The following is a 23,741-nucleotide window of genomic DNA, read 5'->3' on the forward strand; positions in this document are numbered from 1 at the left end:
CATACATTGGCTCAGTGCCAATAGTACCATAAATGTTGTTTCTTAAGAGAATGTCTGTCAAGTTTCAGTAAATTTACTTTGAACTTCAAAGTAGTGTGCAATAACTTTGATAAATAAGCCGATCTTATAAAATTTGAAAGTTATGTTTATAATTATATTATAAAATAAAATGTTGAATTTTCTGTTTTAACTTCCCTAATGTCCCATATTGATTTTTATTACATTCACAGACTTTTCTTTTCAAAAGTAAGCTTCACTTGGTTTGACATCAGCAGCTTATTTCTTGCAATCTATTTAATTGAGACTTTTCTGCTGTTTATCCTAAAATGCAGATAAATGGCTTTCAGCACACTGTTTATAGTATAATAGCTCCTGAAGTGAGTCAGCATTATCAGCTAGAGTCTCCATGTCATAACTAATGGTCTCTCTGCTTATACTTTCCTGCTAGTGAGGAGCCACTGAACTCCACAGAGACAGGAGCCTGGCATAGTTGGGGGTGGGTAGATTATTTTGATGGTGCCTATAGGACAAGGCTTTTTTCCTCCTTTATTGGTGTGAAATGAGAAGAGAAATATGTCCTTATCATGATTTTAACATGCTCAAAAGTGCCATGTTCTAAGACTGGGGCAAAGAACTTTTAGGATATAATGATCCTAGAGGGATTTGTTTTATTCCAGATTATCTGCTATGTCATAATAGCACAATTTTAATACTTTTCTCTTGAGGCTGTTTGACTTGCTGCTAGAGAATGGGAGCCACTAGGAAATATTTGTACTACTACCAAATAGTTACTATGGGCTTAATAATAAAAGTGAGTATTTTTTGTTTCCCAAGAAAGAAAGAAACTAAAAAACTTCAATTGTTAACTAATCATTTATCATAAATCGGGCCTATTCATTTTGAAAGGTCATTAAGTTTTTTCTTTAGAGGAAAGAAGAAAAAAAAAGCTATGAGACTCCTAGTGAAGATCAACAGACTTGACCATGAGAGTTAAAACTGACAAGTTTTGCCAACCTTTAATTCTTTGCTGAGTTTTTACATAGAAGATAGAGGATTCTGTAGGTAAATACAGGGAATAGTTTTCATAACTGAAGTACCAATGAATACAATTTGGTAAAATATTTTGTTTGATCTCATTTGTTCTTTTAGAATGTGGAAAATTTTGACTGAAGTGGCCATTAAGATAGCCATGGTCCTTTGCCCCCATATTAGTATTAATGGTTGTTTGGGATCACTTTGGTCATTTAAATACAATGTATTTATTTCTTAACTCACTCTGATAATGAAATTTAAGATAATATATCCAACTTCTTAAAAATATTTCAAGGTGGAAAAACATAACACACACAAATACATCTACCTTATGTTGGTGTGGCTTAAAATACAGAAATATCTGAAGATAGGGTTTGTGAAGGGTAGTTATTTCTCACATAGCATCCCAGATACAGGCTTTTTGTTGTTCTTTTTTTGGTGGTGGTTTGTTTATTGGGAGAGCCCATATTGACAGTTATTTAAAAGAGGAGGAAGGAAACATTTCGACCTTAGGGTAGAGTTTATGGGTGAGAACATTACTGGCATAAATGAGAAGATATGAATTCGATAAAAGAATATAAAGAAAGAAAATTTACAGGTAAAATTAACAAGGCTTTTAAAGACTGGGACCACTGAGGTGTACTGGGTGTTATACAATTTAAAAAATACGAATATAAAAGTGCTTTAGGAGAATGTTTTGAAAACTGAAGCCATTTATTTATCCAAAGAGGGAGAGCTTGAGCAGCATCAGGCCAGAATGTTCCTGTGTGTGCCATGCCCAGATTGAAGATAACACAATTATTATAATAACATAGTTTCAATTCAGATCTCTCCTTAGTGTTTCTGCCCAGAATTCAACAAGATTGTCCTTTGGCAGTCTTCTTCCTACAAATCAAAGCAAAGTAGATGGTGGTTCAGTATTTCAGCCTATTAAGTATAATTTCAAGAAAAAAGATTTATCATAAATTATCAAAACTCTATGAACTTTAGACTTACATATATCCAGGTTCCAATTCAACTGTCTTATTTTACTTTGGATATAGACTAATGGTAGAGTTAGGGGAATACTAGTAAAACATCTTACAGCACACTTCTTGAATACCATTCTTCTTTCATTCGGCCTCAGGGTATTACTCGGAAATTGAAATGCAGTATTCTAACCCAGGTGTTTGAATACAAGGGAAAACTATAAGATTTGTCAAATTCTGTTGAGAGAGAATGTTCTCATGTACACAGGAATTTTTTTTGACCCTATTGATTTTAATACATATCCTCTGCATATTTTTTTCTAACAAAATTTTTAATATACTTTTTGGCTAGTAGGGAATTAGTATATAAACAGCAATAACAAAAATAAAATGTTTAACATGTTCTTTAATATATATATTTAAATTATAGTTACATTTTATAAAAATTATATTTACATTTTGAATTGATATATTTTCTTCATTTCAGCTCTTTTTGTAAAGGAATTTTTTGGTTTGTTTTTAACCATCTGCTGTTAGGCAAAGGTATCTGTTTTTTGGATAAGATTTCAGGTCATTTGTTTAAAGTGGCACAGATACTAGCTTGGAGGACACATGATTTTATGTTTATCTATAGTATAAAAGGAAATAGAGTGAACCTTTGGTGTGAGTGAATAATCAGCAGACCTTTTATGACAAAAGAACAACAACAAAATTGACAACTTTTATGCCACACTCTCCAAATAGATTTTAAGGTTCATGAACATAGTGGCCATTTCTTCTTCAACTCTTTGAGCCCAAAGTGCTTACAGCACTTTGAAATATTTGTGTATGGTAAATATTTCTTAATATTTGTGTATGACAAATATCTCTTAAATCAATATGGACTAGTTAGAGGCTTTAAGTTGACTCTAATAAATATTTCATTCTGTTTTAACCATATATGATGAATAGGATAGCTGTGTCTCAAATATAAATTTTATATCAAATTTTTAATGAATCAAGTCAAATGATATGGTAGATTTAATAAAAAGATAGAAATAATGGTATTCATTTGGTCTTCAGTTTTCCAAACATTTTGAAATTTTCCAAATTTTAAAAGGAATTTGACATTTAGTAAAGGTAAACCTCTTTAATGAAAGATTTCTAAATGTTTGTGTAGTTGATTGGTTTGCGAAATTGAGATTCTCTTAAGATAAACTTAAGACATTGCATATTGAAATAGCATTCTGAATGTCAAAGGATATTATAAAGATAGATTTCTAGATATTTAAATGATGAATTCTAGATATTTTTCTGCCTTGCATAGACGCAGAGGTAGCTTTTAACCATCTGGAAATGTTACATAACACACTGTGGTCAGTGACATTTTTTTCATTCTTTTTCCTTTTTCTTTTCTTTCTTTTTTTCTTTTCTTTTTTTTTTTTGTTTTGTTTTGTTATGTTTTGTTTTGTTTTTGACTCCTAGGTTTCTTTTCTTTTTTACCTTTCCACTGTCATATGCCATGGGTCCTGTACATAGCTCATTGCTTGACTGGAATAATGTCTCTTGCCAGCTTATAATCAAAGGGACTACTGAGAAAAACAGCTGAGCTGTATTAGGCAACCACAGTCTGGGCTGCATTTCTTAACTGCTGAATAACATATCACAGGTGCAGGATTAGTGCTGCCTACGGTGCTGGGCTTTTTAGTGGAAACCCCTAGCAATTCTGTGCCTCCTCCTCATGTCTCTCATCCTAGGGAGCCTGGCAACCATATATCAAGCGTACAGAAATCAAAAGTGAGTAGTGAGAGAAGCTTTATATCTCACAGAGACTGTTTTTTTTTTCCCTCCAAAAAATGTAAGCAAGATGAGTAAAGCCAATTCTGGCACAATAAAAGCTGTTAGAACTTAGCCTTTTTTGGCATAGATGGTGAAATAGACTAATTCAAGGGGATCAAAAATTTTGTCTAAAAAAATTACATGGCAAGAAAATACCATGTAGCCGAACTCTTCTGGTAGTATATAATTTAGCTTACTTTTAAATTAATGATGTTCTTATATGTATTATTTTAACTTTTGTGTTATGTGTGTTGGAGTGAGTGCGTGTCTGCCCCTACACATTTTCAACACTGTCAAGGTTAAAATCAAGTGTTGTGGTTGTATAAAGGTCTTGTGGTTAAATTTTTTATAGTTTTTGATGTTGTGAATTCTTTTACTATTAATGTATCAACTATACACTTCTAAATTCATAGGTTATAAAGGTCTAGGTTTCTTTCTTGCAAGTATGAGTTTTAAAAAATGCAAAATGATTCTTTAAAGTATAAATGTAATGATTTAGATGTTAGATCAAATGAATGTTTCAAAAATATAGTTGCTAAGATATTTATTTTTTACCAGGAAGGATATAAATTGTTTTGGCATGATAAAGTATACATTTGGAGAAGTGAGGGCAAGTATATTTTAGTAATTCATATCATTTTTGGTAGCTATCTTAGAAAATTTTTCTGTGACACACAACAGATAAGTGTAAAAGCACATGGGTGGCACTGCAGATTTTAAACAGTTTTCTTTGGTTTACAGTTTGTTCTCTTAAAACTATGATGGCTTTCTAATGTTTACATTGCATTCTTATTCATTTTATTCCTGGTGATCATTATTCCATATTGTTTCACCAGAGATAGACCTTTAAACTCATTGGTGATGATAATAGTTGATAATAGTGTTTAGCTTGAAATATATATACTATATTTTATACCTCAAATATTTAAATATTTGAACTAGCAATATATTTGAATATTTTAAAGTCAGTAATAGCTAAGGTTACCTTTAACAGTTTTCCTATTAGAGGGTATGGTAAGGATTAGGAGCAGAGAGGTTCTAAATGCTTTCCAGGTTTTTTCTTTGGGGAAAAAGAATAGCACAAACACGGTGATTTGGTTTCTGGTTTGTCTGACTTCATTGTCACTTCCCTTCTTTACATATATGCATCTATAAAATAGTTTTATACACTAGGCTGTCTTGGGAGTGCTTTGCAAAGCTGCAGAGTAATTTTTGGTGTGGAGGCAAGTTGAACATCTACTTTGATTAGCTTCGGAACTCTGTGAAGCAGAGCATTCATAGAAACTGCTGAAGAAAACCATAGCTCCTGGCTTGGAAATCTGCCAAGTTCTAGTTGACTCTGACATTATTGTCAAAGAGACCACGGTTCAGTTTCTTTTCTAACAATGTGGAGCTGAATTGACACATTAAATATTTTAAAATACAAAGGCATTTTTAATTTTTAATCATTCTATCAGCTGAGATTATGCTATTTTATGACAGTGGCTTCAGTTTGATGTTGCATATTTTTAAATCATGGTTACTTGCTTGTCAAGTTAATTTTGTTCTTATATTGTTGCTTTTATTAAAAATACTTATAAACAAGTTGTGTTTTAGAGATTTTTCAAAGGTTTTTAATTTATATAAACATTTTGATTGAGTTTCTCTAAATTCAAAAGCAGAGTAAAACCTAAGGGAAAGGCTAGCTATTGTTTTAAATTTAAAGAGTGTAATTATGATGTCCAAAGAATTTTTATTACTATCATAATTACTATTCCTGCTGAGGTTTATAATTCTATGTCAATTACCTGGAAAACAAATGAATATAAATGTTTGTGTTGTCTGTTGACTTGTATGTCATATTTACTCTTCTTATGATTTTTTTATGTCATAGTCTGGTATCACATAAAATGTTTGAGTGATTGAAGCTTTTATAGGTCTTTTGGCAGGGTTTTTCTGATGTGAAAATGTTGAAAACATGATTATCCATCATAACCCGGGTGATGTGTAATGTCGATGTGTGAGTATGGTGAAAAGAGAAACAATGCCAGTGAATAGAAACACTCACAAATATTTTATGAAGCCCTGGTTTCTAGAAAGAGCCAGCACTTATATTTAAAATTAGTGTGTCTCTTAACCTACTCATTAGTGTTGACCATGAGTGGCTGAAATTAAAGACTGGCAATATCCCTGGTTTTGGTGGTTATGGTTTCCATAAACGATACTGGTTGATTACTGCCACACAAAGTAATCTTCCCTCTTATGCACTCCTGTCTAGGACTTAATTTGGCAATTATGTGGCATTGTGACATCTCTTTTATTGTTTTCCTATATGTATTTCGGCTTTCCATATGTAGTTGATTTGTCTCACAGTGTTCCACGTGTAGCTGATTTGTCTTACAAGCAAGATTGTTATTTTATTGAGGACACCGTCAAGTACTCTGGGTCATTGTGTTATGTAAATGGATTTAATGATTGATTGCTAAATGAATCAATGTACCAAGAGATGAAAGAAAATAAGAATATTTTAGTCATCCTTGAACAAACTTTCAGTATATTTCTTAAGCTGAAAACCTTATATTTTTATAGACTCTTTGCTCACCGTGATTAATCTAGAAAGGAAGGAAAAGTAAAAGGCAGTAAAATGAAGCAAAAGAAAGAGGAATTGAGGAAGAGGAGAGCCAGGAAGGGGAAAAGATAATAGGGGAGAAAAGGAAAGGAAGACAAATAGAAACGGGAGATAAAGGAGTAGGGAAAAGGAAGAGAAAACTGAATAATAGTAAGAGTCAGCAGCACATAAAACAACAATTTATTATTATTGACAATTACTATGTGCAAAGAACCATAGTTGATGCTTTATGTGGATTTCTCCTCCACCCCACTGCAACCAGTGAGTACTGCTACTCTCCACATCTTCTATAAGGAAGTTAGTTAAGTCACTTGCTAAGCCATTTAAGTAGCTGAGCTCGAGTTTGAACCCATTTGTCTATTTTACCCTACATAGTCATCAAGTCTAGCTCCACTGCTCAGTGACCATACCTGATATTGCTTTGTCATCTGACATTTCACTCCTGCATAGCATGTCCAGGAATTTAGCACCAACATCTTCCCTTATCTTTTATCTGATTTCTGTCTGTTGAAGGAGAAAGATTCCTGTGTAGGTAACATCACAGTTAATATTAGAAAATCTGTTCTTTCCCTACATATGATTTTGCTCTGGTATTTTTAAATAAAAATTGTATTTATATTTTGTTACTTTCCAGAAAAGTTTAGGCATATGTCCCAACTTTTTATTAATTATTTAGTGTATATATATATAATTTTTTTCCCTAAATTTTTTGCTGCAAAGAGCATAGAAAATGATTTATTTGAAAGTACTTTAGTATAAGGAAAAATGGTTAGGTGATGAAAATGAAACTCAGGCCTTTAGAGTTGAAAAATTTAGACAGTGAATTGAGTTAAATGATTCAAGGTTTAAGTGTTGAAAATAAAAATTAGTGATTAAACTATCTGATGTCACAAAAAGTTATTTTAAAAATTAATATTGTTTTAAAGCTCTAATCAGAGTTTTATTCCTGTGTGAAATAGACTCTTAAAAAAACTGTGAGTATTTAAACTAGTTTTGGTTAAGAAAGAAAATGGGCATTGATTTGCATTATTTGTTATCATAACGGTACAAATAGCTGTAGGATGGGTCATTCCCAAAGTTGTTGCTAGCCAGTTCAGTACTTTAAAATTTTTCTTCCACTAACCTCTTTACCCTGGACATTTAAAGTGCAAACTTGTGTAATATGAATTTCAATTTCTCTTCTTGCCCCTGCCTGCCCTCTGGTGTAGAAGGTGAAGAACAGTGATGAGAATCAACATTTGGTTAAGTTTTGTGATATTCAAAGAGTTTAAAAATGAAAAAGATAAAGGAAGATAGATTATTAGTAGACCTTGTATGACACAAAATGATTATATGTCACTTTTTAATGAATTTTAAAGTCTCATATCCATTTCTAAGTGCATTACATATTGAATTTAATATTACTTGAATTATCTCTACTGTTCATACAGATTTTTCTCTCTGCATTTAAATGTGGCAGTGGATTTTGATACCCTTTTGACTATGACATAAAACAGTCCTTTATATCACAAATTAAAAATTTTTTATTTATGATATTTTTGAACTCATAAGAATGTTACTAAAACTAAATACAGTTAAAACACACTTTAGGATGTAATGGATTAATTTTGAAGATAAAATTTAATTTTTGTAACATTGTACCCTTGATATGTAATAGTATGAAATTTTTTTTACATTTTACTTTTGTTCTGCATTTTCTGTTTTTTCTGCAAAAATCACGTATATGAGTATATAATAATATAAAATAATATAGAAATATTTTTAAAATAAGGAACTGATTAAGTTATATACATTAAAGAAGTTATTTTATAGTGTTTATATGAGGCTTCCAGCTCATTATTGTCCACTGTTTTCAATTAAATACTTTAAAGAAATTATAACTCTACCTTGTATCCTACTACAAGGGATTCCATAGAAAACATGTACATAGCTAAAAACACGTATATAACTGCAATATATTTTCCAGAAAAGATATTCAGGATATTCAAGAAAAATAACTTCCTTTTTAGTCCTTGTAATTGAATGGAAGTCACAATATTGCATTCTGATAGTTAGGTAATTTCATGAAATTTGATTGATTTGCCTGAAAAATCTGTAAATCTATTTCTAAAGAAATATTCTTAATATTCTATTTTTGTATTATTCCTTATAAGAATCATAAGGAATATAATTTAGTCGTGATTCAGTAACACACAAACATCCTATGAAAATAATTCTGTTGTTTATTTGCACGCCAAAAATCCAACGATCCTCTGAAAAATGAGAACCAATTTTAGAGTGGCTTCCAAAAGCCTTACTTTTTATTATCATGATAATTTAGTTAGTAAACTAAACTATATATATAACTATATAATTATATAGAGGCATATATAACTATATATAGTTATATATAACTATATATCTATATATAGAATATATAAATATAAATATATATATTTATATTTATATATAAATATATAGGTATATAAATATATAACTATAGTTATGTATATTTAATTTAAACATATATATTTAATTAAATTTAAATATATATTAAATGAAATTAAATATATGTAACTAAAGTTATATAACTTTATTATATATAGTTATATAGTTTAATATATAGTATATGATATAAATTATATATTATATATGGTTTATATAATATAGTTATATACATAACAATATAGTTATATACATAACTATATAGTTATATATTTACATATAGTTATATATAAAAAACTATATAATTTATATATTAATTTATATATAACTATATAATATATATGTAACTATACGTAACAAGCTAAGCGAACCACACATGTGTAGTGTCTGGATTTACACTGTTTTAAAGATCAGTTATTAAAGAGAGAAAGAGGGAAGAAGAGAGAAGAGAGGGGAGGGAGGGACAAAGGAATAAAAGAAAAAAATGGCAAAATGGAATGGGCTCTTAATGAGTGACTTATTTGATATAGTATTTATTCCTGAGAAATTTCCTGAAAGGGTAATTTTTCTCAGTTTTTTTCTTTATATTTTCTGTCAGGTTTATTCATGATTCTGTTTTTAAATATTTATTGAAAGCCTATAATTATTTACAATGCATTTGGGAAGAAATAATCAATTTTGTTGACATTTGCTTTACAATTAACTAGAAACTATTCACTATTTGACTTTCTTTCTTTCTTTCTTTCTTTCTTTTGTTGAGACAGAGTCTCGATCTGTCGCCAGGCTGGAGTGCAGTGGTGTGATCTCAGCTCACTGCAACCTCCACCTCCTGGGTTCAAGTGATTCTCCTGCCTCAGCCTCCCAAGTAGCTGGGACTACAGGCACGTGCCACCATGCCCAGCTAATTTTTGTATTTTTAATAGAGACAGGGTCTCACCATGTTGGCCAGGATGGTCTCCATCTCTTGACCTCATGATCCGACCGCTTCAACCTCCTAAAGTGCTGGGATTACAAGTGTAAGCCACCGCGCCCAGCCTGACTTTCTTTGGTGAAAAACTTTTTTGTAGATTTTACTCTATTGATTTAGTAAACAGAATGTACTAAATTACATTTAATTTTTTTAATGGTTAGATACCTTCCAGTTGTTTTCAAGGGTTATCATTTTTTATAAAACTAAAACAAAATCAAGTAAAATGAGGATTTCATTAATAAATATTTATATGAGTCAACTAAATGTATCTTTTATCTCTTTTGATGGCTGCCTAGTATATTAGGATACTAATATAATAAAATGTGAGAAAGTACATTCTTATATGTTATTTTAATCAGATATCTGATATTTGGGATATATCTTCATTATTGCTAATCCACTGGATGTTTGTTAGTCATCTTGATGTTTACATTTATTATGAATACATGCCATTTGTCTTTTCTTCTATTTATTATTTCAGCATCATAATTACCAGGCAAATTCATATTTTCATAAAATGATTATTTCTATATATGCATGTAATTACCTTTTTAATGTCATAGCTGATATGTTCTGTCTTGTTTATGATCCAGAATGCCTGACTTGTGTCTGTGAGGCTGGATTTTGTACAACTTCAGTATGACTTGATATTAAAGTGATCCTTGTATAAATACCTTTGCATAATTATAAAGTTAGATAAAACAGTGCAGTTTCTCATTGGCCCTTTTCTCAAATGTGGAGTACACATGAAGATCTTTTTTTTTTGTGGCTTTTATTTTTATTTATTTATTTATTTTTATTATACTTTAAGTTTTAGGGTACATGTGCATCTTACCATTTTTCTTTTTCATGGTTTTCTTAGCGTTTAAGGTGAGTCTCCCCAGGTTCATTCTGCTGCTGCTTCTCTTCCGCCTTGCCTTATATCTGTTAACCTACACATTATCAAGTATTTATTTATTTATTTTTGAGACAGAGTCTCATTCTGTCACCCAGGCTGGAGTGCAGTGGCGCGATCTGGGCTCACTGCAAGCTCCACCTCCCAGGTTCACACCATTCTCCTGCCTCAGACTCCTGAGTAGCTGGGACTACAGGTGCCCGCTACCATGCTCGACTAATTTTTTGTATTTTTAGTAGAGACGTGGTTTCACCGTGTTAGCCAGGATGGTCTGCATCCCCTGACCTCGTGATCTGCCTGCCTCAGCCTCCCAAAGCACTGGGATTACAGGCATTAGCCACCGCACCCGGCCATCAATTATTTTAAAGTTATCAGGTGATTGGAAATATTGTGACTTGTGCAGATTGTAGATTGTAGAATGTAGATTTACCAACAATTTAAGCACACGTGTAAACATAACACATGAAAACATGGTGAGCCATCAGTGGATTTAGTGCTAACTACCAAGCCGTAGTCATTGATCCAGAGGGGAATCCCATCATGAAGATTAGCTAGAGAAGTTCCTTCTTGGCTCGATTCTCTTTTGGTGTCCCATTCCTTCATTGTTCATTGATGTGCTTTATTCCACATCAGGATATGTGACTAATTACTTCCTTATATTGAATGGACTGGGAATTTGTAAATGCATTTAAATAGCTCCAACTATTATCTGTCCTAATTTGCTACTCCATAGATCCATGCAGATATAGAAACAGGAATGTAGAAAGAGGAATTATGGCCCCTTTGAAAGTAGATTGTAAAAATTTGATAATATAAAATTCAGTATTCCCTGGCAGAGATAATCACATTTTTCTAAAAGATGCAGGATTTTCATGTATTTCATCAGTGCTTATATGGTGATGTGAATCCTTCTATACATCTCTCTCTGTTTCACGCGCGCACACACACACACACGCACACACACGTTACAGTAGGTTTGCTTTTACATAGTTGAAAGAGATTTATTTATTATTTTTTAACAAACATCCTCCCAAGTTCTCCTTTCCGCGTAGCAACTACACCTATACCTCTTTTCGTTGTTTTGGCATTTTCGTCTGTATCTCTAAACAAATAACTGTACTACTCTTTCTTTATTATTCAATTTTAGGCATTACCTTTGACTTTCCACTATCAAAGATGAGGATTTAGTTATTTTTTCTCATCCCTGCTCCCACTACATACGTACATATTCCCATCTCCCGTCTGTATAAGAGTTTAAATATTTGGTTCCTTAGTCCCCTGTGTTCTCATTACAAATGCGTTTCCAAACTCCCAGTTTAAATTTAAAATACATAAGTCGTTTTATTAATTTCAACATCTTAGAGTTCTCTCTTCCAACATCTTTTGACCTGCCTTCAATGAGGCCTGCTTGCTCCTGAAGTCCTATGCAATGTCTCATCTTACTATCCACATTTACCATTATCTTGGAGGTAAGCTTCGTCTTCTCTTGGGATGGATCTACCATTAGCAGGTACCTATTCCATCTTTTTTCTTGTTTATACCTTCATTTGGAAGGAATATCTCCTCCAATAACTTTCTGAGAAAGATACATGGGAGGTAAATTTTTGAGACTCAGAAAATATTAAAATGCTTTTTTCCCCCTGCCCTCACTCTTAATTTGCCCAGGTATTTATTTCTGATTTGGAAAAATTTTCCCTCAGACTTTTGAAGGCAGTGTTCTATTTTATTCTAGTTTCTAGTTTTTCTCAACAAAGTTCAATGCCATACTTATTTTTTATCTCTTTTCTCTTTCTCTCCCTCACTTTTCCTCTCTATAAAAAAAATTAGGGTATCTGTTTGTCTACAGTGTTACAAAATTTTACAGTGACGTGGTGTGAATCTATTCACATGGGCTATATGGGTTCTTTCAAGTTAGGAACTCATGAGTTTTCATTATGAAAATCGTGCATGATTATTTGATGATTTTCTTTCCTCTGTTTTCTCAAGTCTCTCTTTCTAGAGCTAATATTATTCAGATGTTAAATCTGGATTCATGCTCTAAGTTACTTTTCCATCTTTGTATTTTGTACTGTGTTGTAGATTTCCTAATCTTTATCTTTCAGCTCGCCTGCTGGGATTTTCATTTATGCAATTATATTTTTAAAGTTCTTTACTTGTTATTCTCTTTTTATAGCAACGTGTTCTTGTTTCATGATATAATGTATTTTTGTAAGATGGGAGTATTAATAATAATTTTTAAAGTCTTTACTTTCTTTAATATAATCTACTTCTTCCAAGTAGTGTTTGTTTTATTCTTAGTCTTTGAGGTTTTTTCAAATATCTATTTACCCTAAATTAGTGGCTCATGTGTATGAGAATGGATCACAGAAGAACTGACTGGAAGCTCTGTTGTCACCAGTGGGCCTCATGTAGGATAACATTGCAGAGCTGTTTCACTGAGAAACTCACAAAATTACTATCTTTATGCTCTTTATTCTTGACCTGGTCAAATTACCCAGTAAAGAAGGCGCGTACCAGGCTGCATTGAGTTCTGGAAGCCATGTGGGGAAGGTGAACTGGAGGAGGCAACATCCAGTGTGAATGTTCACTGAATGTTTGCAGTAAGATGGTACTCCTGCCCTCTTCTGTGCTTGGTGTCCTACAGTCCTTGGCCTTGATGGTAAAATAGAAAAATAAAGAAGGCATCTCAGTGATATGTGTGTTGCGTTTACCCTTCTAATCTCCTGCAGGGGTAGGAAAGAATACTGCTAACGTGTAGGGAACAGGAAAGGATATCTGAAGTTCTAATTACTGTACGTATATTTTCAGCCTCATGCTATTTTAATATCCCCTTCCCCCTTTTAGAAGTACTTTTAGAAGTACCTTTGATACCGTTTCTGGAGCCTTTTTGGTGTTAAGCAGTAAAGCTTTGCTTCTTAGCTTTCCCCCCACATTTGGCTTAAAAATCAGCTTTTGTAGCTTTATTATCAATTCAATATATCAGAATTTACTCTCTAATTATTAACTCTAATATTTCATTAGATTATTCAAAATTTATACAAGATGTGCATCTAACTTTCTCCTACAGTTTCCTGTAAATTTTGTCCAGAAAAAAAAATGTTGATTGCAGTGGGCACCTGTGGCATATAAGAAGATTGTCATATGCAGAATCCGACCCTGAGCCACAGCAATTTTGATCCTGTAGACAAGTGACTGCCTGTCTTTCTGCTTTTCAGGCTTTTATTGTTAGTGTCTCCTCCCTTGATCTCGTATTGTAGGCTCATTTTCTTAGCCCCTTTTTCTCTTATTATAGTGGGATTTAATAACTAGAATACCCTGTAAGTAAAACCAAAAATTATACTATAACATTTTTTCTTGTCAGTAAATATACTTCTGCATCAGCGTTTTAATGGCTATATAGGAATCCCATTTTACAAATATACCTAATCCTCTAGTGTTGTAAATATGAGTTGTTATAAGCAATATTGTGAAGAACCAAATTTTATACCACTTCTTCTAGCCAAATTTTATACCACTCTTTAAATAAATTCACAATGTGACAAAATCATGAATTGTCTCTTAAAATGTTTCTTAGAAAATAGCATCTTACTTCCAGTCACATGAGGATATTTTCTTTTCTGCTTTAGACCATTTGGTGTCAGTGTTCCATTTAACAGCTTTTCCCACCAGCTGGTAAATTCTGTGTGTGTTTAATTCATCCTAGTTAAACAGGCTGTGCCTGGAAAATGGGAGGGCACCCAATACATATTTGGTAGTAGACATTTGCATCATAAATGAATTTTTATTACTGTGTTTTAAAGCATCAAAAATAAAGGGTCTGGTATGAAGGAAGCAGGAAGTAATAAATTTTAAATACTCTATTTTTATTACTTGGTCTACTGAGGTGACTCAGGTCATAAAGGCAGTAACATTGAGAACCAGGTTTAGAAAGAAGGAGCTTACCACGACAGGGTGAGATATAGGTACACCTACACACTCTACCCTGGCATAGCAAGCGGTGCTGCACTCCCATGTGGACAAACTTGGAACAAATGGCTTTCAAGATAAGGCAGTGACATGAACTATTTAACCTCACTTTATTTGGGAATTTAACCTAAGGATGAGCATACTATATAGAAATAATACATGTATTGGGAGTAATTGTGTGGTTGGATTACATATTATTTGCTTAATCTAGGGTTTTTCTAAGTGGAGTCTACAAGTAATTTGTTTCAGAATTACATGAGATCTTGTTGAATATGCACGTTTCCTGGCTCGCCTGTGACCTACAGAATCAAAATTGCTGTGGCTGGGGTGGGATTCTGCATACGACAATCTTCTCATACGCCACAGGTGCCCACTGCAATCAACATTTTTTTTTCTGGACAAAATTTACAGGAAACTGTTTGAGAAAGTTAGATGCACATCTTTTATAAATTTGAATAATATAATGAAATATTATAGTTAATAGAGAGAAAATTCTGATATATTGACAACATATTTTATTGCTTTTCCTTTCAACTATTTTTTTCTGTAAGAATTTGAATAATTCGTTTAACATGCAGAAGGTCAGGAAAAATTATCACAGATTAAAAAAAATAGACTTCTAATTCTCTGATGGAACCATTACCTGCAGGCATTCATTTTTGGTTTAAAAATATAACAAATATGTGGCATATCTTATACTTCTGACCTAAAATTTCAATTTTTTAACCCAGCAATTTTTTAATATTTTTGTTGATCTTGGATTTCACTATAGATAAGCTAAATGTGTTATGAGAGAATTTTAAATTGAAAACTGCTCACGGTGACAATTTATGCAGTTACATGGCATGTATGAGAGCTCTTACCACAATGCCTGAAACAAAATAGGTAATAATTAATGCATGCCCTCTTCTGTGTAACATAAACATTCTAAGCTCTTGACATGAGGTTTGGTGTCTATAATTATCTCCATTTTAAGGATAAGAACATGAGTCACAAGATTATTTATAAAGTTATCTAAGGACAACTAACTTGGTAAATAGTAAAGCCTAATGTTGAACCCAGAACATCTCTTTCTAAGAGATCATGTCTACCGTGGTGCCTTCTATCAAAGATGGTAGAAATATCACTACAGTAATAGGTAGGCATTTTGCATTTCCCCATGCTGATGGGGAAGATGTATCTTTTGAAATGTGTCTTGATATTAACTAAGTTTTTGTCTTCTTACCCAATTTTACAGATTAAATATTTCTCATAATTTCTTTAAAAAGAAGTACATAATATACATAATATACCTAAAGTAGAGAGACTGTGATATGGTAGATAGACAGTTTTAAAACTGAAACAATTTGAGTTTAAATGCTGGCTCCATAGTCTATCCATTATCTGTGTGCAGATCTCTTAAACTTTGAGTCTTAATTTTCTCATCTGAAAAATGAGGATGATAGTGTTTACCCATGGAATTACCAGATATAGTAGAGGTTGTCTATATAATGTCCATTGAGCTCCTTGCACTCGATTAAATATAGCTGTTACAATTTAATACATAAAATATCCTCCTGAAAGGATTATGGGTCTTTCTTTATTCTCTATGAGGTGTATACTAGGTAAAAGACATGATTTTAATCAAAATACCAAAATGTCTGTTTTTCTGTTTAAATCTTTAAGTATCTTGAATACTTCATTTTAAAATGTAATCTCATGTTTTCGTTTGAACAGAAGACTGGGGTAGTCTACCCCACAGATGCCTAACTCTCACTATTTCTTCTTTCAGCAAACTTCCTTGATAACATGCTTTTGCGAAGTGCAGGAAAATTAAATGTGGGCACCAAGAAAGAGGATGGTGAGAGTACAGCCCCCACCCCCCGTCCAAAGGTCTTACGTTGTAAATGCCACCACCATTGTCCAGAAGACTCAGTCAACAATATTTGCAGGTTGGTGATATAAATGATTTAAAGGTAGCTTTAACAAAAAGTCACACTTTTTCAACTATGCAACTGTAGGCTAGTGTTTCAAAGAACACATTTTAGAGAACAATGCCTAACACTATCATAAACTCTTAGAGCTGTGCTTGTATTAGAGAAATATTGAATTGTGTTTCACCCTGAAACAATGTTCTAAGATTCTTTTTGATCCCTCCAGACAGCTCACATACACATGAACACAGACCTCAGATCCCAGGCTCCTGGTAAAGGTGCAAATGCCAATTATTTTCTTTCAAAAGACCTGGTCCCCACAATTAGTTAAACATCAGAGGCTGTCAAATGCGTGTGATTTTGTTTGTTTGTTTCAAGCATTCATCATGCTGATGTTAGTATTTTGGAAAGAACACCTAAGCTGCTGGGAATATTCATAAACTGACTCTGGGAAGCAGTGCAGTGGTAGAGCTCATGCGATTCCCCAAGTTGCTAAGAAAGACATTGTCCAAATACTAGAAAATACTCTTTAATAGGTAATCATGTTCTTATAGATACTTTATAACATTTGAAACTGAACTATTTTGCCTTTTTCTTCCTTAAATGCCTTTATGCAGCTCCATCCATTCCTCTGATCACTATAGCTGCATTTACTCCTTACGGTAAGGTCAACAGTGGATAAAGAGCTATAGCCTAATGAGGCCAGTGTGTGTCAAGAGAGAAGTGGGTCAGCTATCTAGAAGAGCACAGCCCTCAAGAGTTAAAATGTCAGAGAAGCAGTGTGCCTTAAGCTTCAAGAGAGGGCATGGACTTAAATAGAAAGGTGGACTGTTAGGTTTAGAGCCCAGGTAGAATATCTGAGCAACCATTTGAGGCTTCATTAGCCGGAAGGTACGCAAAGCTGAGTTGAATGCTTTTTTTTTCCTTTCTGAGAGCTTTTTAAAAAAGGTTTTTAAGTTTCCCATGAAGCAAAATCTAATATAAGCTTACCAGGGTATTCCAAGAACCTTGTATATTTAGCACAAGAAACATGACTGAGTAACACAGGGAGGGAAACCTGGGTGTATTCATAAATATATATCTCATTTAATCAGCAAAACAACTTATTCTCAACTTTAGACAAATGAAATTTGGGATCCAGAGAGGTCTAGTAACTTGACTCTTGTACTACAAAGTTGTGACCACTGAATTTTTTGCCAAGGTAAAATGATTCCAAAGCTCAATTTTTTCCAGGGAAACACTGCCTCTTTATAGTAAATAGAAAAAGTATCAGGAGAGTTTAAAAATGTTTGAAAGAAAGCAAAATTAGCAGGAGCAAACAAAGTAGCGTGGGGTATTTTACTATTGTGTCTTAAGTCTGTGGTATTCAGAATACGCCTGTGTGTGTCATTTGAGCTATTGTCCTGGTGATCAGGATTTTCCAAATATTTTGTCCTGTTTTCCTGATAAGCCATTTGGATGTCCTAACTTGGTTTGATAGAAAGTGTTCAGTCAGGGTATCTGCAGTGGAAATTCTGTTGTGAGAAGAAGCTTGGCATGTTCAAAAGAAACTGTTTTTTCTAGAGTACAGGGAGTAGGATCAGGGAGTAGGAACAGTAGAGCATAGTGGTGGGAGCTGAGACAGGAGGTATAGTGACTGTGACCTGGTGGGCTATATTAAGAACGTGATCTTATTCCTAAGGGTGTTGGGAAGCAAGTGAAGGGAGTTTTGCAGCAGGAGTGGTGGTAGGGTTGACATGATCTGATTTGTTTCTTTGCTGCAGAATATTGGATGTATTAGAAGGAGACAGAAGTGAATTCAAGAACAGTTAGGTCAGGGAAATTGAACAGTGGATTCAGTAAAATCAGTTCATGTGCAAGAAAATGATCTTGAGCTAGGGTGGTGCTGGTGTAGGAGTGAGTGAGATCTATTTGAGAAATATTTAGAAGATAGAGCTGTATGATGATGGATTAGATATCATCTAGGAGGACAACCAGAGAGGCTTTATAAGTTTCCAGATGTAGATTTAAATGCATAAGGTAGACTTTTAATGAAAGAGGACAGATGAAAAGAACCAAGTTCCAATCTGGACATGATACATTTGAGGATTTTTATATATCTGAGTAGAGGTATCAGTATGCAGTTGGATATGGATCTGGGGCTCAGAGAAGAGGTTGAGGAGAGAGGTCAAAATGCGCATAGCATTAGTCACTGTTTGCGGTGAAACAGATAACCTCAGAACCACAGTGGCTTATAATTAAAAACACTTATTTTTCATTCAGGGGTTTATAAGGAGGCTGTATCCGTGCTGCACTCGGCTGGGATTAGGTGGGCTTCACTTCATGCTGCTGTTTGAGTTTAGGCCTGCTGCACATTTCTTCATTTTTTTTTTTTATTTTGGATCAGCAGCTACCCAAGGCATATTGTTTCTCACAGGAGTGTAAAGGAGTAATCTTTTAAGGCTTCTGCTCATATTGTGTCCTCTGACATTGAATTTTCCAAATCAAGTGACAAAATCAAGGTCACAGTCAAGGGGAAGCATTGTCCCTGGTAAAGTATGAAGAATTGGGATTAATAATAGAACAATCTACCAGTGTATGACTTGGCCATGAGACATTTAATGCTTGGGTAAAGGGGATGTCTGCAAGATACTAAAGAATTCACAATAAAGCAGTGAGTATGGTGTCACTGAAGCCAGGTTTACTTAGAGAGGTAGTAAGGTCAGCTATGTTGGATCTATTAGAGAGTAGAATAAGAACTGAAAAATGGCAATCAGATTTATAGACACTGATAACTGCAGTTTAGAGATATTTAATGTAGTAGAGATGGAAGTCAGATTAAAATGGGTTGTGTTATATGGTTGTCAAACTTTGATTTATGACAGCAAAGAAAAAGTAAACAAAAATACAGAAGAAAGAAAAACAGCCACAGTAAAAATGGAATCCCTCAAAAGAACATAGATATACCATTGCCATCAACATCAATGGATTAACTTGTAGAAGTTAACAGAAAACTAATATTTATTGAATTTTTAATAAATATTAGCATGTTTACTTTTACCTTTCTTTATTCATTATAACATTCCTATAAAGAAAGTAGCACTATCTATGTTTGCTAGGTGAGAATTCCGAGGCTCTAAAAAGTTAAGTAATTTTCCATAGTTATGATATGATAGAAAAATTGTGGCCGGGACTCCAAAGTCCTGAATTCTTGGCCAGCGGCCAGTTCTGACGTTGGTTCTCAAAGGGGCAAACATTCACTCTTGAGTAAAAGGCACATGTATTTTCCTAATGAAGTATTGATTCCAGTTGAATCTTCCTGTGAGCTGAGATCAGTCATATGTGAATCACAGGGGCCACATTTGTTTCTTTGTCCTAAGACCTATATAAATCCAGGACTTTCTACTTCCATTCCTGTAAGCACACTCTACTCTCTACCCTCCAAATCGGTACTTCTCAGGCTATCTCTAGTGAAAGATAATTTTCTCTCCACAATAAATTGTATACTGATACTTTGCTAAATTATAATAAAAAACAAATTCTTAGAAAAATTAATTTTTAAAATACTTACAAAATACATGCTCCATTTTTATTGCCTAATATTTACCTTCAACAGACATAAATTTGTTCCTTTAGATTGCTATACAAGTTTTCATTTTTAAATTCACCCCTTCCCAGATCAGTAGCAAGCAGTTTGCTGACCTGCAGGGGAACACACCTTGAGTAATGCTACACTAAGTATTACCCTTCTAGGTAAAACAGTTTAAAGGATAAGGTTGTATTTTCTAATGTGTACCTTAGAAAAGAGCTGGTCTAAATTGTCTGGCTTGAGGCCTTGTTACCACCCAGATCTTAGTCAAACTGAGTGTTGTGGTAGGTTTCATGTTCATTATCACTTCCACCTCCCTGGAGAGAATAATCCAAAAGGAGGCAAGAGTGAATAGTACTTAAAAGAGAACCTGAAATCCCACATGCTAATTTAGAGGACATGTGCAAGGTTTTAGAGGCTTGTAAACTCCTTTTCAGTACCATTAATTACTCTATCAGCCTTCGCCAAGGCCAGAGTCATTCTTGGCTTGATCTCTGTCAGGTGCAGATACGGCTGCTTCCAAAATCCATGCCATTTCCACTGCTCATGATATTCACATTAAAGGATGTAGTACAAACATAGTGTGACTGAATACAGTAATAGAGCCTTTTTTATATTTATATTTCAAAGTAAGGGGTAAAGCCATTGTCCTCTCTCCCTCGAGATAGCATCTGTTTTCTAAATATCTTTCCATGTGTCAATTTGCGTTGTAATCCATCGAGTTCCATTTCCAGATTCTACTCCTAGGATGACAGACCATCACTGCATACCTTGAGTGCTATAGTTTCCTTGAGTAACTCTCCTTATGTGGCTTTCAACATGCCAGTGTTCTGTTTCAGTTTCCTGTCCTAGCAAGTGTTATCTCAGCCTTGTTTATATATTTTTTCTCTATATAATCAGATCTGGCTTTGCATATCATTCCTTGTTTTACTTGATGTGGTCTGTAATCACATTTTTGTTTCTATCTTACCACCTCTGTCAAGTCCCTCCACTTCCTCACACATGTTATGCATTTAAAAAATTATTTTTGACTATTTTCTTCAAAGACAATCTTTAATACTTCTTTACTTATCTTATTGGTTTCTTACCAAGAATTCTCCTGCCTGGGCAATTTTCAGGGTTTACAGATGTAATAAATCAAATTGAATGTTTGCACAAAGGATGTGCAAATGACACCAGGCTGCTTAAATGAGGAATTAGATAAGCCTCCAACTCTGTATCCTGAAGAGTCACAGGTGGAAGAAAGAAAAGCTTAGGGGCTGGAGCCTTTTTACAAAGTTTGTGTTAACTCAGGCTTTTTAAACCTCTTACTGAGTGTGGTGGTATGTTTTCAAACAGGTGCTCCTGACCGTAGGTCTCAGAGGATTTAAGCGTGCATTGTTCCAGTTTGTTTGCACGTTTTACCTTGCATACTGAATGTCATTATAAACCATCCAGGGTTTTATTTTTTCCACGGTTGCCCAGGCCATTTAAATATTGATCTATTTAATTATTTTTTTCCAGTAGAAGATGTTGATTTCAAACCATTGCACCTAAGAGAATGGTGGGTTCTTCATTAGAACTTCTTTTTTTATTATTATTATTATTATACTTTAAGTTTTAGGGGACGTGTGCACAATGTGCAGCTTTGTTACATATGTATACAACATGTGCCATGTTGGTGTACTGCACCCATTAACTCGTCATTTAGCATTAGGTGTATCTCCTAATGCTATCCCTCCCCCCTCCCCCCACCCCACAACAGTCCCCGGTGTGTGATGTTCCCCTTCCTGTGTCCATGTGTTCTCATTGTTCAATTCCCACCTATGAGTGAGAACATTCAGTTATAAGAGGCTGTGATTTTAAATTCACATATGGAGGCTTTTATAAGGAATAACTCTCCTCTTGTACCTCTCATTAGTCATCAATGAGAATTTTAGATGGTCCCAGTTTGTTGCTGGAGTTAATAGAAAGTGATAGTGCAGGGCGCTTTAAAATTATACAGAGAGAACTCTTGAAGATTTTTGAGCAGAGACAAAAAATGTAGGATTTATCAGGCTTGCTATATGGAATGGATTAGAGTTAGGAGAGGAGAGAGGAAGTCCTGCAGGAAGGCTCTCAGAGCTGTCAAGGTGAGATGTGGTGAGGGTCCGCATTGGGTGAAATTATACTAATGCTGGTTGAATGTAAAAACTGAGACAATTTCAAAAAATCTTGTACCTCATAGAAAAAAACAAAATGCTAAATCATTTGGCAAGGGTACCAGGGAAGGATGTCTGATAGTTACATGATCTTGAGGATAAATAAAAGGGGCATCTCTCACATTGGTACTTTGTCATTAATGTTGTAACTTCACCTTCTCCCAATACTGTGACCCCTCAGAAGGAAAGCCAGGGAAGGGGAAAGTAGACTCATATGTATTTCACGCTATATTCCGTCCACTGCTATGGGAATCCATCATCTAAGATGATAGGGGAAAAGAAGTAGGATTCTATTACTTTAATAATTACCACACTCAGCATTCTTCTTTGGTTACTTCACAATCAGTAGAAAACACTTAGGCAGCTTATGATGTCTGTCCCTATTCCTGGAAGTTAAATGACTTTTCTCTTTTCCAGGATTGGTGGCCTTCGTAGACTATGAGTTCCTCAAAATGCACCCTTGCATACTCAGCACCCAGCTCTGCTGGAGTCATAGTATGCTTGATAAGTGTAAAACATACCACTGTTAACAAAGCTATGAGCAGCTTTCAGCTATTTTAGTTAATGGACTAAAAAGCTGCACCCTTTAAATGGTAATTCTAAAAGTTATGTGTATCTTTGCATTTACCTGTGACAAAAACTGAAAACCGACTTTACTCCCTTGAGTGAGAAATAGATATTTTAGAAGAAAAGATGTTCTTAAGAACTTGTTTACAGATGACCTAAAATCAGTTAACCTTTAAAAATCAATTCTGACTAAAATGTAAAAGAAATTCAAAAGAAATTTAAGAGTTGTTGTAGGAAAACTGTTAATCTTTCCAGCCAGGTGCAACTGAGCAGATACCCATCATATAAATATAATGCTTTCAAATTTCCTATCACTTGATTGAACAGAGCAGATAAACTCTTTTTAACTAATACTTTAAATAATTGTTTTACAGTTAAATGAATCTTTATGAAGATCTAAACTGTTAGAGGAAAAGTTCTACAATAGTCTCTTCTCAACTGTGGTGGCTATATGAACAACCCTGGGGTTTACAATAAAGAAACATAAGATCTTAGTGGAATAATAGAATTAAAGGGACCAAAGTTTGGGTAAACCTTGTAAACACTATATTCATGTGAAATAAAGATGCTATCAGTGCAGTTTTAGACATCTTCTAAAATTGGTTTCTAACCATTCTACAACAACTAATGAATGAGTTGGGTTCCAGAAGGCTATATTATAAATCTGTTTTGACCATAATAAATGAAATACATTTTTGACTATAATAAATGCATCTATTCTCTGAATGCGTATCTACCTAAAAAGAGTATCGCTTGGTCCCTTGAAGTTTTAAAACAGGTAGACACCTTTTTTGCAAGTGTATGTTCACCTGGGCACACTGAAAATCTCTTG

At 33.9% G+C, this 23,741-nt stretch overlaps 1 protein-coding gene across 8 annotated transcripts in view; it reads left to right on the plus strand.

The window, feature by feature from the left end:
- BMPR1B (bone morphogenetic protein receptor type 1B) overlaps positions 1-23,741 on the plus strand; it is a 397,543-nt gene that overhangs the window by 327,057 nt on the left and 46,745 nt on the right. For all 8 annotated transcript variants that reach the window (XM_016951892.4, XM_016951890.4, XM_063809693.1 and 5 more), the window contains one exon: positions 16,453-16,612. In XM_016951892.4, coding sequence (XP_016807381.2) covers positions 16,470-16,612 — 143 coding nt within the window. In that variant the 5' untranslated portion in view covers positions 16,453-16,469. The remainder of the gene's footprint in view (positions 1-16,452; positions 16,613-23,741) is intronic.

The sequence above is a fragment of the Pan troglodytes genome, chromosome 3, assembly GCF_028858775.2.
Source record: "Pan troglodytes isolate AG18354 chromosome 3, NHGRI_mPanTro3-v2.0_pri, whole genome shotgun sequence".
In the NCBI taxonomy this organism is placed as follows: domain Eukaryota; kingdom Metazoa; phylum Chordata; class Mammalia; order Primates; family Hominidae; genus Pan; species Pan troglodytes.